At 41.7% G+C, this 17,471-nt stretch overlaps 1 protein-coding gene across 14 annotated transcripts in view; it reads right to left on the bottom strand.

Annotated features, from left to right (window-relative positions):
* Positions 1 to 17,471, bottom strand: part of CNTRL (centriolin) — a 108,570-nt gene that overhangs the window by 22,817 nt on the left and 68,282 nt on the right. For 12 of the 14 annotated variants that reach the window (XM_051842356.3, XM_051842466.3, XM_051842443.3 and 9 more), the window contains 11 exons: positions 17,095 to 17,408; positions 15,355 to 15,563; positions 12,353 to 12,545; positions 10,452 to 10,582; positions 10,185 to 10,325; positions 9,957 to 10,083; positions 8,309 to 8,473; positions 7,093 to 7,252; positions 5,282 to 5,397; positions 4,983 to 5,200; positions 668 to 825 (listed from right to left, as the gene is read on the bottom strand). In XM_051842356.3, coding sequence (XP_051698316.2) covers positions 668 to 825; positions 4,983 to 5,200; positions 5,282 to 5,397; positions 7,093 to 7,252; positions 8,309 to 8,473; positions 9,957 to 10,083; positions 10,185 to 10,325; positions 10,452 to 10,582; positions 12,353 to 12,545; positions 15,355 to 15,563; positions 17,095 to 17,408 — 1,932 coding nt within the window. Of the gene's footprint in view, positions 1 to 667; positions 826 to 4,982; positions 5,201 to 5,281; positions 5,398 to 7,092; positions 7,253 to 8,308; positions 8,474 to 9,944; positions 10,084 to 10,184; positions 10,326 to 10,451; positions 10,583 to 12,352; positions 12,546 to 15,354; positions 15,564 to 17,094; positions 17,409 to 17,471 lie in introns of those variants that run through there. The other 2 variants (XM_051842453.3, XM_089301773.1) reach the window with 2 other exon arrangements.

The raw sequence follows: 17,471 nt of genomic DNA, 5'->3' as shown, positions 1-17,471 counted from the left end.
TACTTTTCAAGAACACAATTTGGGAAAAATTTATATCTATACTAGCATTGTCCGTTACTAGCTGTATGATCTTGAGCATGCTACTTCTCAATTAAGTAGGTCAGAAGGAAACTAAGCTTCAGTTTCTTCATCTGCAAATGGGCAAAACAGTAGTTTCTATCTCATAAAAATATTATAAATATTAGATGAAAAAAATGCATCATCCCTATAACATAGTAAATGCTTAATAAGTGCATTGTTAGAATCACTTAGCAGTTTCTCCTAAATAAACTATGAATATTTATAAAGATTTGGTAATTTAAAATCTTTATTATTTGCATCTTTGTTTTTAGTTTTAAAACTACATATACATGTACACACAGCACTAGGAAAAATCCAACTGTTGATGGGATTTACCTCTGAGAGGGTAAGGCCAATAGACATTTTATTTCATCTTTTTGCTGTTTTTAAACTGTTCTCTAAGGAACGTGAACTAGGTTCTTATGAAAACAGCTTCACTGAGATAAAATTCTCATACTTTATGTGTCCTATGTAAAGTACACAGTTCAATGGCTTTTCGTGTACTCACAGAGTTGTACAACCATTCCCACAGCCTGATATTAGAAAGCCCACACTCGATAGCAGACGGTGCTCCTGCACCACCAGTCCTCTCTCCTGCTGCCCCCACCTTGCAGCTGCTGCTGTGCTGCCGAGACGCCCTGCTGTGCCGAGAGCTTGTCTCCATGTAGGCGCTCTAGTTCCTGCTGCAGCCTTCTCACTTGAAGTTCCAACGTTTCTAAGTTTGATTGCTCCATTCTGTTAGTTTCTTCTGTGGCTGCTAAAACCCTTTCACACACGGAACAGGTCAGAGTGTCAAATGTAAGTATTCAAGCACACACAAGAGATAACTGAAGAATAGTGAGTGTTATCCAGTCACAATATTATGGAAAGTCTGAGTTATTACAAATCATGAAAAAAACTGAAAACCTTCAAATCATTTTCAAAAGAAATTGTATTATAAGCTTTCTAAACAGGAATTTTTTCTGAAAAAGTGATTCACTGAAGTTTTATAAAAATCATGGATAAAAAGTATAGATATCATTCAGAATTCCAGATCTGAGAAAAGTGGATCGCTACTTCATGGTAAGTAAAAAAGCAGGTAACACAATAATGTAACAAGATAGCTGTCCATATAATACATATGCATGAACATCAACTCGTGTACATATAAAGCCAGTCATACAGTGTGGACTTGTTTCTGTCTGGCTTTCACTCAGCATGATTGCCTTGAGATTCATTCATGTTCTTGAGGATATCAATACTTCATCCCTTTTTTGTTGCTTAGTTGTATTCCACTTTTTTACCCATTTACTAGCTTAGACACAAACATTTGTGCAGTTACAAATTAAGCTATGAGGGGCCAGTGCTGTGGCTCAGCAAGTTAAAGCCATGGACTGAAGCGCCAGCATCCCATACAGGCGCCGGTTCTAGTCTTGGATGTTCCTCTTCCGATCCAGCTCTCTGCTATGGCCTGGGAAAGCAGTAGAAGATGGCCCAAGTCCTTGGGGCCCTGCACCTGCATGAGACACTGGGAGGAAGCCCCTGCCTCCTGGATTCGGATTGGCACAGCTCCAGCTGTTACAGCCATCTGGGGAGTGAACCAGCAATGGAAGACCTCTCTCTCTGTCTCTATCTCTCTCTGTAACTCTTTCAAATAAAAAAAAATCTTAAGCACTAGTGTATACTTTGTGTGGAAGTATGTTTTCCTTTCTCTTAAGTACATACGTAGGGGTGAAATGGTCAGTAGGTATTTGATTTAGCTGCCAAACTGCTGTCCAAAGTTGTCATACCACTTTATATTCCCATTGGTTGTATATGAAAGCTTCTTATGAACATTTAGTATAGCATTTCAATTGGTGCATAGTGATATCCTGTTGTGGTTTTAATTTGCATTTCCCCAATGACTAATCTTTTCATATGCTTATCTGCCATCCATTTATCTTCTATAGAAAAATGTCTGCTCAAATCTTTTGCTCATTTTTTTTTATTTTTTTTTTGACAGGCAGAGTGGACAGTGAGAGAGAGAGAGACAGAGAGAAAGGTCTTCCTTTGCCGTTGGTTCACCCTCCAATGGCCGCCGCGGCTGGCACGCTGCGGCCGGCGCACCGCGCTGATCCGATGGCTTGAGCCAGGATCCAGGTGCTTTTCCTGGTCTCCCATGGGGTGCAGGGCCCAAGCACCTGGGCCATCCTCCACTGCACTCCCTGGCCACAGCAGAGGGCTGGCCTGGAAGAGGGGCAACCGGGACAGAATCCAGCGCCCCGACCGGGACTAGAACCCGGTGTGCCGGCGCCGCTAGGCGGAGGATTAGCCTAGTGAGCCGCGGCTCCAGCCTCTTTTGCTCATTTTTAAAACTGACTTGTGTTTTCTTATTGAGTTTTAAGAGTTCTTTTCTTTTCTACATCCAAGTTTTTTATTAGTACAGGGATACAAAGATTTTTTTCCCAACCTGTGGTATTTTTTTCATTTACCTTAACTGTGTCTTGAGGAACAGATATTTGAATTTTGATGAAGTCTAATTTTAATAATTCTTTTATGGATTATGCTTTTGGTGTTCTGTCTACGACATTTTTGCGGAATCCAAAGTCACAAATGTTCTTCTATATTTTCTTCTAGAAGCTTCATATTTATGTTTCACATTTATGTTTAGGGCACATTTTGAGTTATTGTTTGTATACAGTGTGAGCTATGGATTGAAGTTCACTGTTTTGGTTTTAGATGTCCAGCTGTTCTGCAACATTTCTTGGAAGGATCATTTTTTTCTCTACTGAAAAAGAGGTCTTTGTCAAAATCAGTTATATACATCATGTATGAGTTTATTTTTGGACTTTCTGTTCTGTTCCATTGATATATCCATCTATCTTCACACCTTCAATACCACAGTGTTGTGGCAAAAAAAAAAAATGACCTAAATGAAAGATCTCTGTGAGTGAGATCCCAGCGGCAAGAACAGGCCATCAAAGAAGGAGGTACCTTTCTCTGAAGGGAATAGAGAACTTCCACTTTGATTATGGCCTTGTCTAAATAAGGTTAGAGTGTGTGAACTCAAGAGGCTTCCATAGCCTTGGCTGCTCATGACAAGAGCCTCAGGTGATCACTGACATCATAAATCAGTGTCAATTGTTAAATCAATAACAGGAGTCACTGTGCACCTGCTCCTCAGGTAGGATCTCTGTCCTTAATGTGTTGTACTATGTGAATTAACGGTAAAACTAGTACTCAAACAGTACTTTATACTTTGTGTATCTGTGTGGGTACAAACTGTTGAAATCTTTACTTATATTAAGTTGATCTTCTGTATATAAAGATAATTCAAAATGAATCTTCATGAAGAATGGGATGGGAGAGGGAGTAGGAGATGGGATGGTTGTGGGTGGGAGGGAGGTTATGGGGGAAAAAGCTGCTATAATCCAAAAGTTGTACTTTCAAAATTTATATTTATTAAATAAAACTTAAAAAAAATACCACAGTGTTTTGATTATTACAGCTTTATACTAAGTCTTGCAATCAGATTTGTTTAGCCCTAGACTTTTTTTTTTTTTAAACATTTATTTATTTGAAAGGCAGAGTATGGGGCTGGCACCATGGCACAGTGGGTTAAAACCCTGGCCTGAAGCACTGGCATCCCATATGGGCACTGGTACTAGTCCTGGCTGCTCCTCTTCTGATCCAGCTCTCTGCTATGGCCTGGGATAATAGTAGAAAATGACTCAAGTCCTTGGGCCCCTGCACCCGGGAGACCTAGAAGAAGCTCCTGGCTCCTGCCTTCGTATCTGCGCAGCTCTGGCCGTTGTGGCCATCTGGGGAGTGAACCAGTGGATGGAAGAACTCTGTCTCTCCCTCTCTCTGTAACACTTTCAAATAAATAAATTTTTTTTTTTAAAGGCAGAGTTATAAAGAAAGAGGGAGAGACAGAGAGAGATCTTCCATCTGCTGATTCACTTCCCCAATAGCTGCAATGGCCAGGGCTGGGTCAGGCCAAAGCCAGGAACCTGAACTCCATCCTGGTCTCCCATGTGGCTGGCAGGGGTCCAAGCACTTGGGGCATCTTCTACTGCTTTCCCAGGTACATTAGAGTTGGACTAAAAGTGGAGCAGCAGGGAACTCCAATCAGGGGATTGTAGGTGTAGCTTAAACCTGCTGTCTCACAGTGCTTGCACCAGCCCTAAGCTTTTGTTCTTTTTCAGTCATTTTGATGTCATAAATTCTATTCTAGGTCCATGTGAATTTTAGAACTAGCTTGTTGATTCTACATAAAGTATCTATTGGGATTTTTATCATAATTGTTTTGAACCTACAGATCAATCTGAGAACTAAATCTTAACATTGTGTCTTTCTATCCATGAATATCTCTCCATTTATTTCCAACATGTATTATTTTACTTTAAAAAATCACAAAATATTATTTTAAAAAGTACTTTTCAGGAACAAAGTGAAAGGAAATTCACCAGAAAATGTCACTGATGCATTGTATTATGATAATTTGTACAGTGTGTTTTTTTTGTCCAACTTTTTTTTTTTTTTTTTTTTTTTTTTTTTGACAGGCAGAGTGGACAGTGAGAGAGAGAGACAGAGAGAAAGGTCTTCCTTTTGCCGTTGGTTCACCCTCCAATGGCCGCCACTGCAGCCGGCGCACCGCGCTGATCCGATGGCAGGAGCCAGGAGCCAGGTGCTTTTCCTGGTCTCCCATGGGGTGCAGGGCCCAAGCACCTGGGCCATCCTCCACTGCACTCCCTGGCCATAGCAGAGAGCTGGCCTGGAAGAGGGGCAACCGGGACAGAATCCGGCGCCCCGACCGGGACTAGAACCCGGTGTGCCGGCGCCACAAGGTGGAGGATTAGCCTATTGAGCCACGGCGCCGGCGGTCAACTTTTAAATAATACGTTTATAATGCTCTGGACTTCAAGAAGTGATCTTGCCAGCTTAATTGTTCTTGTTCTCACCTTTTGGTTTGTGCCAGTTTCTTTGCCCAGCTGTCACACTTGTCTTGGAGATCTTCCTTTTCTTTGCTCAAACATTCCACACATGGTTGTAGTGCTCGGATTTCAACAGTCATTCGCTCTATTTCCTGTTTGTCCCTCTCAAGGAGCTGCTTCTGCCATTCTATCTCCGCTTTCTGTTGCTGGGCTGTCTGCTGCAAATTCTCCAATGCCAGTTTTTCCTGAATCAGGTAAGAGAGGACTTCAACATCAGGAGAGGGAAAGGCTGCAGTTTGCTAAGGGTACAAAGGGCTTGTCCTTACCTGTAGCACTTCAACCTGGATCTTCTCTAAGTCAGACACCTTCTGATCATGTTGTAGCTTCAAACCTTGTAGCTCATTGTTTTCCAGTTGCAGTATGTCCAGAATATTCTTCAGTTCTATCAGACAGAAACAACACATGGTCCATGCTATTAAATGAATATAGAAACATTTATAAAATGGAAAAGAAAATAACGCTATTGACTGATACAGAAAACAATGGATAATCAAAAAAATATTGTTGAGCTGAATTGTGCTAATTATAGCTTTAGTGTAATAAAACCTAGAGTTTCACTGAACATTATTTAATTTCCAAAAACATTTTAATGAAAATATTTAACAAAGATAAATATATATATATATAAAGATTCATTCATTTATTTATTTGAAATACAGAATTAGAGAGAGTGGGAAGGAGAGACAGAGAAAGAGATTTCCATATGCTGGTTCACTCCCCAAATGGCTGCAATAACCAACCAAGGCTGGGCCAGGCCAAAGCCAGGAGCCTCAGGTCTCCCACGTGGATACATGGGTACATGGATGCCTTGGGCCATCCTCTGCTGCTTTCCAAGGCACATCAGCAGAGAGCTGGATCGGAGTGGGGCAGCTGGGAAAAGAACCAGTGCCCACATGGGATTTTGGTGCTGTAGTCTGCAGCCTAACCTGCTGTACCCCAGTGCCAGCCCCAAAGATATACTTCTAAAAGCATTTACTTTCACATAAAAAAGAACAAACTGAAAACATTTTGCCTGAATGAAAGTAATCACTAGGCTAATCCTCCGCCTTGTGGCGCCGGCACACCAGGTTCTAGTCCCGGTCAGGGCACCGAATTCTGTCCCGGTTGCCCCTCTTCCAGGCCAGCTCTCTGCTGTGGCCAGGGAGTGCAGTGGAGGATGGCCCAAGTCCTTGGATCCTGCACCCCATGGGAGACCAGGATAAGTACCTGGCTCCTGCCATCGGATCAGTGCGGTGCACCGGCCGCAGTGCGCCGGCCGCGGCGGCCATTGGAGGGTGAACCAATGGCAAAGAAAGACCTTTTTCTCTGTCTCTCTCTCTCACTGTCCACTCTGCCTGTCAAAAAAAAAAAAAAAAAAAAAAAAAAAGTAATCAAAATAGAAAAACATTTTACCCTTTGAAATATAGATACCTAAATACTCTTTTTTCTGATTATTTGCTCACTGTAGAAAACTGGAAAATAGAAAAATAATTTAAGAGAAAAAAACAAAAATCCATCACTATCCCATCATCCAGATGATGACTATTAACAATAACAATGTGATGTATCTGCTTCCAGGAACACACATACTTATATACACACATACATTAAAATAAATTGGGACTAGACTCCATATTCAATTTTAATGTATTTTTCAATCTCTTCAGGAGCAAGTTTGCATGTCATTGAAATGTTAAAAACACAGCCTTTATATTGGTTATTTCCAAATATTTGTCATTATAAACATGGCTGCAATGAACCAATTCTTGACCTCTCTGAATTACTAGAAATGGGCTGACTGGTTAAACACATGAAAATTTTGAGAGTCATAAAACACCGAGAGATTGTTCCAGTTTGTAGGCTAATGGAAAACCCCTAAGTACCTGTCTTACAGCAATGGATATGATTATTTTGCTTTTAAATAAGCTTTATCAATTTCAACAGCAGAAAATATTACCCTTTTATAACCTGCTTTTCTTTAAATAGTATAAGGTTAAACTTTAAAAGATGCTAAATCGACCATTCTAGTTTTTCTGTGACCTGGAACATAGATATTTCTCACCTGAAACATTGTATGACTGTTTTTCTTCAAACTTACCAGCTTTATGTTTAGACATTTGCCCTGAAACCACCTGAAGATTTTCTTCCTCTTTTTCAATTTCCTTCTTTATAAGTGCAAGTTGTGTTTTTTTTTCACTAATCTGGACATTCAGTTCTCCTTTCTGAAAACTCAGTTCTTCCAGAAGTGACTTTACTTCCTGTGTTTAAAAGAAAAAAAAAATTCACCACCCCTCTTTGTGAAATTATGAATGCAAATTATTTTAAAATCAATTCTGTTACAAATTATCTCATTTCACAGAAATTCTGATTTGGAAACAAGTTTAATTTTGCCTTTTATGTCAAAAACAGCACTACACTTTACACTAACCTATTTCCATCTAACAGAAGTAAGAAAGTAACATATTATTTTCATTTAAATGTATGTGTAAATAATGTGTTGCAGGGAAAAAAGGCTGATTCAGAGATGGCTCCTTCCCTCTAGGGGCTCAGTACCCCCAAGAAAGGTAAAGCAGAGAACCTAACTACTCTCACCAAAGGCTAAGCTGCCCTAGGAAACTTGCAAAGTGTTATCAAACCACAAGAGACAGAAACTCCTTCCACAGTAAAGGAAAAACTCAGGCAAATCTTAGAGGAGGTGGCATGAAGCTGGGGCATGAGAAATAGATGGCATCTGGCTAGTGATAGGGAATTCCTGGGGCCCGCGCTGTGGCATAGGGGGTAAACCTGACACCTATAGCGCCAGCATCCCATATGGGCACCAGTTCGAGTCCTGGTTGCTCCACTTCCGATCCAGCTCTCTGCTGTGCCTGGGAAAGCAGTAGAAGATGGCCCCTGCACCCGCATGAGAGACCGGGAGGAGGCTCCTGGCTCCTGGCTTTGGATCGGCCCAGCTCTGACCGTTGTGGTCAATTGGGGAGTGAACCAGGGGACAGAAGATATCTCTCTCTCTGCCTCTCCTTCCCTCTCTGTATAACTCTTTCAAATAAATCTTAAAAAAAAAAATGAAAAGAAAGAAAGGGAATTCCTGAAGAAATGACATGAGTAAGGCACAGGGGCACAGACCCTCGGGTACATCCAGAAAACAACAGAGGGGAACGGAACGTGACACAGAATGGATACACAGCACTAAACTGATGTTAGAGGAGGCAAGATTCCAGGGATTCATATTTTCATTTGTGGAGAATTGATGAAAATACCGCAAATAAATGCAGAGCACTGTCACAGGACTCAAGAAAATTCACTGAAAAACATACCCTGATATGACTGCATTTCTCAGTTACTTCAGTTTCTCCCAGTCTTAGAGCTTCCTGGAGGTCAGCTTTCGCCTGGATCAGACTTTCTTGGAGGAGCTGCAGCTCCTCCTTTTTATGTGCCAGCTGCTTGTCTAAGACAGTCATTTCCTGCTGTTGACTCGCCACCTTATTACAGAAAAAGGAAGAATGCAAAGTTTGGCAAAAGCTGTAGAGCCTTCTTGTTAACCTGGAAATCACTAAAGGAAATCCAGCTAAAGGTTATAAGTTAAATATAACTTTTAGCTAATATTCCCCACCCAAGAAACAGGAAAGCCACGGTGGGGTGTGAGCATGAAATGCCTAATACAGACCTTGAGCTCACAGATTTGAAATTACTCAAATTATAGCAAGAACAGTGTGACAGTAATCATTATCTCTCAAGTATGGGTTTTAAAGAACTTGTTTCTCATCTATAACTTACTGCATTTTGACAATACTGGCGACAGAGGTTATGCAGATAGCTTTAAAATTAATCCTTTTCTTTTTTTTGGACAGGCAGAGTGGACAGTGAGAGAGAGAGAGAGAGAGAGAGAGGTCTTCCTTTGCTGTTGGTTCACCCTCCAATGGCCGCCACGGCTGGTGCGCTGCGGCCGGTGCACCGCGCTGATCCGATGGCAGGAGCCAGGTGCTCCTCCTGGTCTCCCATGGGGTGCAGGATCCAAGCACTTGGACCATCCTCCACTGCACTCCCTGGCCACAGCAGAGAGCTGGCCTGGAAGAGGGGCAACCGGGACAGAATCCGGCGCCCCGACCAGGACTAGAACCTGGGGTGCCGGCGCCGCAAGGCGGAGGATTAGCCTAGTGAGCCGCGGCGCCGGCCAATTTATCCATTTAAAAAAATTTTTTTTTTTGATAGGCAGAGTGGACAGTGAGAGAGAGAGAGAGAAAGGTCTTCCTTTGCCGTTGGTTCACCCTCCAATGGCTGGCACGCTGCGGCCGGTGCACCGCGCTGATCTGAAGCCAGGAGCCAGGTGCTTATCCTGGTGTCCCATGGGGTGCAGGGCCCAAGCACTTGGACCATCCTCCACTGCCTTCCTGGGCCACAGCAGAGAGCTGGCCTGGAAGAGGGGCAACCGGGACAGAATCCGGCACCCCGACCGGGACTAGAACCCGGTGTGCCAGCGCCGCAAGGCAGAGGATTAGCCTATTGAGCTGCGGCGCTGGCCAATTTATCCATTTTTTAAGTTAAAAAATTACTTACAATTTTAAAGGCAATAGATATTTGTTTACCAAATAAATAGACTATGCAAACATGCAAAAGGAAGAAATTTTAAAAAATACTCATAATCTCCCTTTATTAGATGACCAGTTTTATACTTTGGTACAGACTAAAAACACAACGTGTTCATCAACATATTTAACATACATGATCTCAGAATATACCATGATTAAAGACTCATTTTACTGCGTAACACATTGTATTGAGTTGGGACTGAAATTTAGGTTAGATTGTATATTCAAACACTATGATATACAGTCTTGTTTATTTTTTATACTTTATTTTGTATTCTCAGTATTTATCTACAAACATGCATACTCTTATCATCCTAAAACACAGGTAGGTTTTAGAGCAGCATGAATGGTTCTTTCCAGGTGTCTATTGCCATACCTGGCTTTTCAGCTTTTCCAATTCAGCTCGCTTAGCCTGAAGGAGGGTCTCCGATTCCTTAAGGACCTGCAGGTGGTGATCCTCATTGTGTTCTGCTGTCTCGATGTCTTTCTGCAGTTTCTGAAGCCTAAAAGTCACCAGCAGTGCTGCAGCAGGTCCCAAGGGAGGTGGGCCCCCAGCGCTGTCTTCCAGCACAAGCCCCTACAGCCCCACTGAAGCCATACTTACTCTTCTGTCAGTTGTTCTTTTTTCTTGTTTAAGCACTGTAAGTCTGAGTCTTTTGCTGCTACAACTTTGTTTATTTCTTTCAAGATTTCTTCTTGCTTAATTTTGTGCTGCTCCAAATCCTTTGCGTCAGCCTGGAGCAATCTAAAACACATTGGTTTATTCCCCCTGAGGCTTCTTAGACTTACACCTTGTGCATCATAAACCATGACTGTCCTCCCAGAACCATCTTCTCACTGTGCACATCAGGGGCTTAGGAACTCCACCCACCTTAGCTGCTGATCAGCTCTGACAAGGTTAACAGCCGTTTCCTGAGCTCTCCTTTCTAACTCCTCAGCATCTGACTCGGTTTCCAACAAATTTTTCTTGGCACCAGTGAACTTTTCAACAGCATTTTTTGTCTAGAAAAGAAACTACCATTAAAAGCAGTTCAGTTGCAATACTCATAGCTGTCAGCAGCATAAACTGGTACAACTCTTGGAAAACAACAAGATAATACACAAAGACATAAAAACGTCCTTTCATGTTCACCTGGCAATTCTCATAAAATAATTCAGAGGCAAAGAATTATAACTTAAAAATCCTCATTAGATAGTGAAATAGCAGAAAACTTGAAAAATAGATTAGCTAAGCAATAAAGCATGAACACAGAGAATAAAATGTAGCATTTAAAATGATAACGAGGGCAGCATTGTGACACAGTGTGTAAAGCCACTGCTTGTGATGCTGGCATCCCACATCCCATACAGGCACCGTTCACAGCTACTCCACTTCCAATCCAGCTCCCTGCCAATGCACCTGGCAAAGCAGTGGATGATGGCCCGAGTGCTTGGATCCTTGTACCCACTTGGGAGACCTGGATGAAGCTCCTGGTTCCTGACTTCAGCCTGGCCCAGCCCTGGCTGTTGCAGCCATTTGGGGAGTGAACTAGTGGATAGAAGATATCCGACCCTGCCCCACTCAGACTCTCCCTAACTCTGCCTTGCAAATAAATAAAGTAAATCTTAACAAAATAAAAAAGATAATGTAGTAACATGGAATATTAATACTATGTTGGCTAAAACAATGGGATAAGCACCATGACAGCAGTTATATAAAACTGCATCTGTGTCATCAAAGGCAGAAAAGCTATGCAAAAATAAAAGCCATTTGAAGGTGCTGGGACTGCTTAGGATCATTTTATTCCAAAACAATCTGTAATACTACTGTCATTCTCTGTGGTAAAACTATTTACCCAATTACGTTGCAGTCAAGTGGTTTGGTTTCTGCCGAGATAACTTTCACACAGATTCTCGCTGTACTCTAGACATTATCAACTAAAAACACAATGTGATGATTTGATTGTGGTTGAGAAACACAAATATTAAGTAGTTTTAAAGCATTTAGAAGTTTTCCTATACAAGATTTGCCAAATCCTTTTTAAAAAAATCAACTTTTTTTTTTTCTGCCTAAAATGTTGAAAACAATGTCTTCAGAAGGTCCACATATAGTGTTTGGCTTGCACTTGGTTGAGCAAGGACTTACTTTCAGCCAAAAAACTGAAGTTTTATAGTTACACTAAACACAGAGGAGTTTATATGTTAAGTCTGTCTATTAAATATCCCACGTAGGGGCTAGCGTTGTGGCTTAATAGGTAAAACTGCCTCATGTGACACCAGCATCCCATATTTCTATCAATTCAAGTCCTGACTGTTCCACTTCTGATCCAGCTCCCTGCTAATGTTCCTGGGAAAACCGCAGAGGATGGCTCAAATCCTTGGGCCCCTGCACCCACATAAGGGACCCAGAAGAAGCTCTTTCCTCCTGGCTTCTGTCTGGCCCAGCCCTGGCTGTAGTGGCCATTTGGGAAATGAACCAGCAGATGGAAGTTTGATTATTTAAAAAATCACAAATATCAGAGCCAGAAAAATTTAAAAAGGATACACAAAGGGTAAGGAACTAAATGACCTTAGGAGTTTAAAATATGCTATCTAATTCATACTGAATAGCCTATCTATTCTTATCCTGAATGTATAGATGGGGGAAGCACAAAGCTTTTCACGGCTGCCTAACTAGCACGGTCCAGGCTGGAGCTCGGCTGTCTGGACTTGGAAGAGTATGCTGTGACATGCTCCTGTGCTTTCCATGCACGACAGCAAGCTGGCTCACACCCACACCGCAGCAGGACAGACCTTCTCTCTGGTGCTCGAAAGCTCGCTCTCGGCCTCCGCGAGGAGGCGATCGGCTTCCCTGAGCTCGGAGCGACGTTTCAGTAGAGTCTTCTCAATGCACTCGATTTCATCTATAATATTTTCTTGGTGTTTGAGTGATTTCTCTATTTCTAGTTCCGTCATTAGACTCTCAACATTTCCATCAATGAAGTCCCTAAAAATAATCACAGAGACAAAGTCAAAGATTTCAAATGCAGGAAACAGCGACACTTGCAGCCTAATTACCGAAAGATGGAGGAGGATTTTCTAATTTCGTATGAGAAGGACAAGAGGGACAGTTACATTTACATTTGATTATGTTCAAGGTCTATGTTTACCTTTTTATTAATCCTGGAATACTATTGAAAAATAAATGTAAAATATGTAAAGTATACGATATGTTTGTCTTTCTAAATGTGACAATTATTGGGTTGTCAGTAGGTGGCCAAGACAATGTTGATACTTCCATTCTTCTGAGGGATTAACAACAAACCACTAAAACAACAATCATCCAGGTCCTCAAAATGTCCTTTAAGGCCCACATTTACAAGCTGCCCTCAAGGCTACCTGCTTCTGTGATCTATTCCACTCTGCTAGACTAAAACTATGATGGACAATATTTCAGGTCAATAAGCAAGACACAGAGCTGGTATTTAGCTTAGCGGCTCATGTGCCCAAATTCCAAATCAGAGTACCTGGGTTTGACATCCACCTGTGGCTCCTTTCTCTGGACTCCTGCCAGTGCAGACCCTAGCAGGCAGCACTAGTAGCTCAACTGGACCCCTGCCACCCATATGGGAGACCTAGATTGAGTTCTTGGCTCCTGGCTTTAGTCTATGGGCATTTGGGGAGTGAACCAGAGGATGGGTATTCTTTCTCTGTATTTGTCTCTGTTTCTCTTATCTTTCTGCCTCCCATCCCCCACAAAAAAGAAAATTAAAAAAAGCATGACACATGATCAACAACTCAAGGCTAACATGGAAAAATTATTTGAAAATGGGGAGGACTCATGACATTTCAGAAAAATATGAAAATAAATTTAATATATTAGATTTTTTTCTCTTTAAATTAAAGTATAGATCTTTATTTTCTTCTTTGAATATTAAGAAATTTTAATTGACACATAATTGTGCATATTTATGTGACACAATGATATTTCAATACATGTACACAATGTGTAATGATCATATCAGGGTAATTGGTATATCCATCACCTAACACTTATCTTTGTGTTGGGAGCAAAATCCTGTCTACCAGTTATTTTTGAAAGAAAGTTTAAATGTTGTGATCCACAGTTATTCCGCCGTGCTACAAATTGTTAGAAGCCATTCTTCCTATCCAATTGCACATCATGTACCTGTTGACCACCCCCTCGTGGTACCCACATGCCCTAGAATGATCATTTATTATACTTTTGTAACAGGAGAAAGTGGTTACCCTATTGCTCTACCATTCTCCTCTAAATAAAAAAACTGCCCCATATATATAAATATATATATACACACGCACACACACACACACACACACCCTCAAAAATAAGACATAACCCATCCCTCCAACCCTCAAACATCTAATACTCAACTCTTTTTTTTTTTAATTAATAATTTTGGTTACTTGAAAGGGAAGGAGGGGAGAAGGGAGGGAGGGAGAACCAGATATCTCCCATTCATGGGTTACTTTCCAAATGCCTCCAACAGCTGGAGCTGGATCAAGTCAAAGCCAGAAGCTGGGAACTCAATTTGGGTCTCCCACATGTGTGGCAGAGACCTAACTACTTGAGCTATCATCTACTAGCTCCTGGTAGCTCACTTCGAATCACAACTTGAACCCCAGCACTCCTGTGTAGAATGCATGTATCTCAAACAATCTCTTAATCACTGTGCCAGACACCTGCTCCATCCCAATCTTGGTGTAGCTGCTTTCTCCTGCCAGCTCATTAGGTAGTCAGTCATGTGTGGTCTTAGAAGGCAGCGACCATCTCTTAGCTCTGTGTACTCTGAAGGCCTCCCACCCACCCTGAGTTCTGGGCTGGCCTGGCTTAAATGACAAAAACAGGAGAACCATCATAATTCATGGACTACTGCAGAAAATGAGCTTTAACATAACTGACCCAATCAACAGATGCTATATTCATTAACTGGCCCTATGATGGGTGCTGGGACATAGGGACAGAGATCTAGCTTGTTCTCAAGGAGCTCCTGGGCTCCTCACAACACTGTGTGCATCCTGCTCTGCCCAAGACTGCTAACTCCAAATCGGGAGTGCCTGAGAAATGAAAAGCTTTGTGTAAGAGAGGATCTCTGACCTTTGTTCTGAAAGGAAGACTAGAATTAGCAAATAAGGCATTTCAGGCAAAGCACAGCATGTGTAAGGGTGTGCAGGCAGCTCTGTGTGTAGAAGGTGTGTACATTCTGAAGGGACTGAGAGTCACAGGGTGTCAAAGAGAGTGGAGAGAGATAAGACATGGAAGGCCAGGGTGGGAGCTATTACAATAACCTAGGATGAGACTGCTTAAAAATCAGAGCAATGGAGGTGACAGAAAGGGGCCAATCTGAAAGCACTTGGTACATGCAGTCAGCAGGACTTGGGAGACCAACTGGATTCCTACAGGAGTAAGGAAAAGCGTAGAGTTGAGAACCACTGCCATGTTTTCAGCTAGGGTAACTGGGGAGGGGTAATGGTCTTGCCATTCTCCAAGGGGAACTACAAGAAGAGCTGACTTGGATTACTGGCCAAGAGAACTTAGACCTACACTTTCCAATATGAGGCTATTAAATTCTATTCTTCAGTTTCATCAGCCACATTTCAAATACTCAGTAGTCACATGTGGCTAGCGATCGCTATTTTACATAGCATATATCTAGTGCATCTCCAAGACCACAGAAATTCTTTCAGACATTGAGAAAGTAATTAATTTAGGTTATCTTAATGAACTAAAATCATATTCATCTGAATTATAAAAATGCAATAGCTATAGTAATTACTTTCGCTGCTGATGTTTCTGGATAGTTCTATGTAATTCTTCTACTTCATGCTCTAAGTCTTTCTTCTCTTGCAAAAGAGCATCGATATTATGATGCAGCTCTTCCATTTCTTTCTCAGACTGCCGTCTGGACGCTCTCACCCACCGTTCTTCGTGTCGCTTTGATTTCAAATGCTGCATTATGTCTTCTAATCTGGAAACTTCATTCTCCTGAACAACAACGGAAAAAACAAACCCAAGATTTTCACTGTTTCCTGGCAAACTGAAATGAACTGAGGTTAAACTGATATCTATGACCTAGATTCCTTTTTTTTTTTTAATATTTATTTCAAAGGCAGAGTTACAAATAGAGGGAGAGACAGAGATCTTTTGTCCGCTGGTTCACTCCACAAATATCTGCAATGGCCACGTCTAGGCCACACTGAAGCCAGGAGCCAAGAGCTTCATCTCGGTCTCTCACATGTGGGAAGGGATCCAAGGACTTGGGAGAGTAAAAAGACCCATTTAAGAAAGTATCAATAAATGCTGAACAGAGAGAATTGCTCCAAATTACATTGTGCATTGAAAAGCCACACGAGAATGTGACTACCATTGTAAACCATGCAAATACACAAGCTAGTCTGACCTGTTAAAATGGGACTGGTTTTTAATGGGACCTATTAAAATGGGACTGGAAAGGAAAGAAAAAACAAAGACTCACGGAATGCATTTTATTTTTTTATAAACAAGAAGTTAAAAAGTTATCTATCAATTAGGAAGTAATCATTCCTTGAAGTGTAGCCCAAGAAAATAATGTGGGGGTTGGTGTTGTGGTGTAGCTGGTAAAGCTGCAGCTCATGGCACTGACATCCCATACGTGCACTGATTTGCATCCCAGCTGCTCTGTTGCTGATCCGGCTCCCTGCTAAACAGCCTTGGAAAACAGCAGGAGATGGCCCAAGTACTTGGGCCCCTGCACCCACAAGGGAGACCTGGAAGAAGCTCCTGGTTCCCGGCTTCAGATTGGCCCAGCTCCAGCCATTGTGGCCATTTGAGGAGCAAACCAGCAGATAGAAGGAAACTCTCTCTTTCTCCCTCTAACTCTACCTTACAAATAAATACACCCTTTTTAAAAAAAGGAATATGAATTACAGTGTGCATTTACAGTTACTCAGCTATGCAACCTACAATAAAGAAATGTTATACAGTCATAAGATGTTGTTTTAAAACATTTAAAACCATGGGGAAATGTCTGAAAAATAAAGGAGGAAAAACAATATAAAATTATAATATAAAATTGTATGTACAGTAAGAACTGTGAAAATAATAATCAATAAATCCCACTACCCAAAGATAATCCCCATAACAACCTTGCTGTAAGCTGTTCATGTGTATAGATGTGTGTGTACAAGAGATGCTAGTATGTAAATATATCCATACATCCACGTTGATGTAGCACTTGACAATAGAAAAATACATGTAAAACAGATCACTTCTGGGCTGAAAACATTTCTCTTATAAAATGGCTAATCCAGTTTGTAGAGTGACCTGGGAACTTAATTCAGGTTCACAATCTAAATAAAATAATTATAATAAAAAGAATGCTTTCTCAGTTCTAAACATCAGCCTTGCAAACATGTGGTTTATAACCCATTCATAAGCAGGGTGACTGAGGAGCAGGAGCATATAATCTTACCAGTCACCATGGTTAGCAGTCATCATGGAAACAGTGTAGGTGAAGGTGGCATATCTTTCCACTTACTAAGTTATGATGCTCTGGCACGTTGCAATGCAGCACACCCACAGGGATGAGGGGGATGGAGAAGTTGGCTGGCGGAGGCCCATACACAATGGGGGCCCCAGCAGGAGGTGGGCCAAAAACAACAGTGCCGGGAGTGAGAGGCCGACTGTTATTGGGCAAAGGAGGTGGTGGTGCATACAAGGCCATGCCCTGGGGTACAGGAGAGCCATCAGGAAGCACAGTATACATCATGTATCCAGGAGGAGGCACAAATGGGGGTTCTTCTTGGTCATCCAGCTCACTCTCTTCCTGGCTACCTCCTTCACTGTCTGCATCTTCAAAGAAATAAAGAGAAGTGCATGTTTCTTCCATGGTCTACTAGGTAAACATTTAGTAGA

Source organism: Oryctolagus cuniculus, chromosome 1, assembly GCF_051225735.1.
Source record: "Oryctolagus cuniculus isolate XC-2025 breed Fujian yellow rabbit chromosome 1, ASM5122573v1, whole genome shotgun sequence".
Classification (NCBI taxonomy): domain Eukaryota; kingdom Metazoa; phylum Chordata; class Mammalia; order Lagomorpha; family Leporidae; genus Oryctolagus; species Oryctolagus cuniculus.
This window is presented reverse-complemented; position numbering and strand designations above follow the sequence as displayed.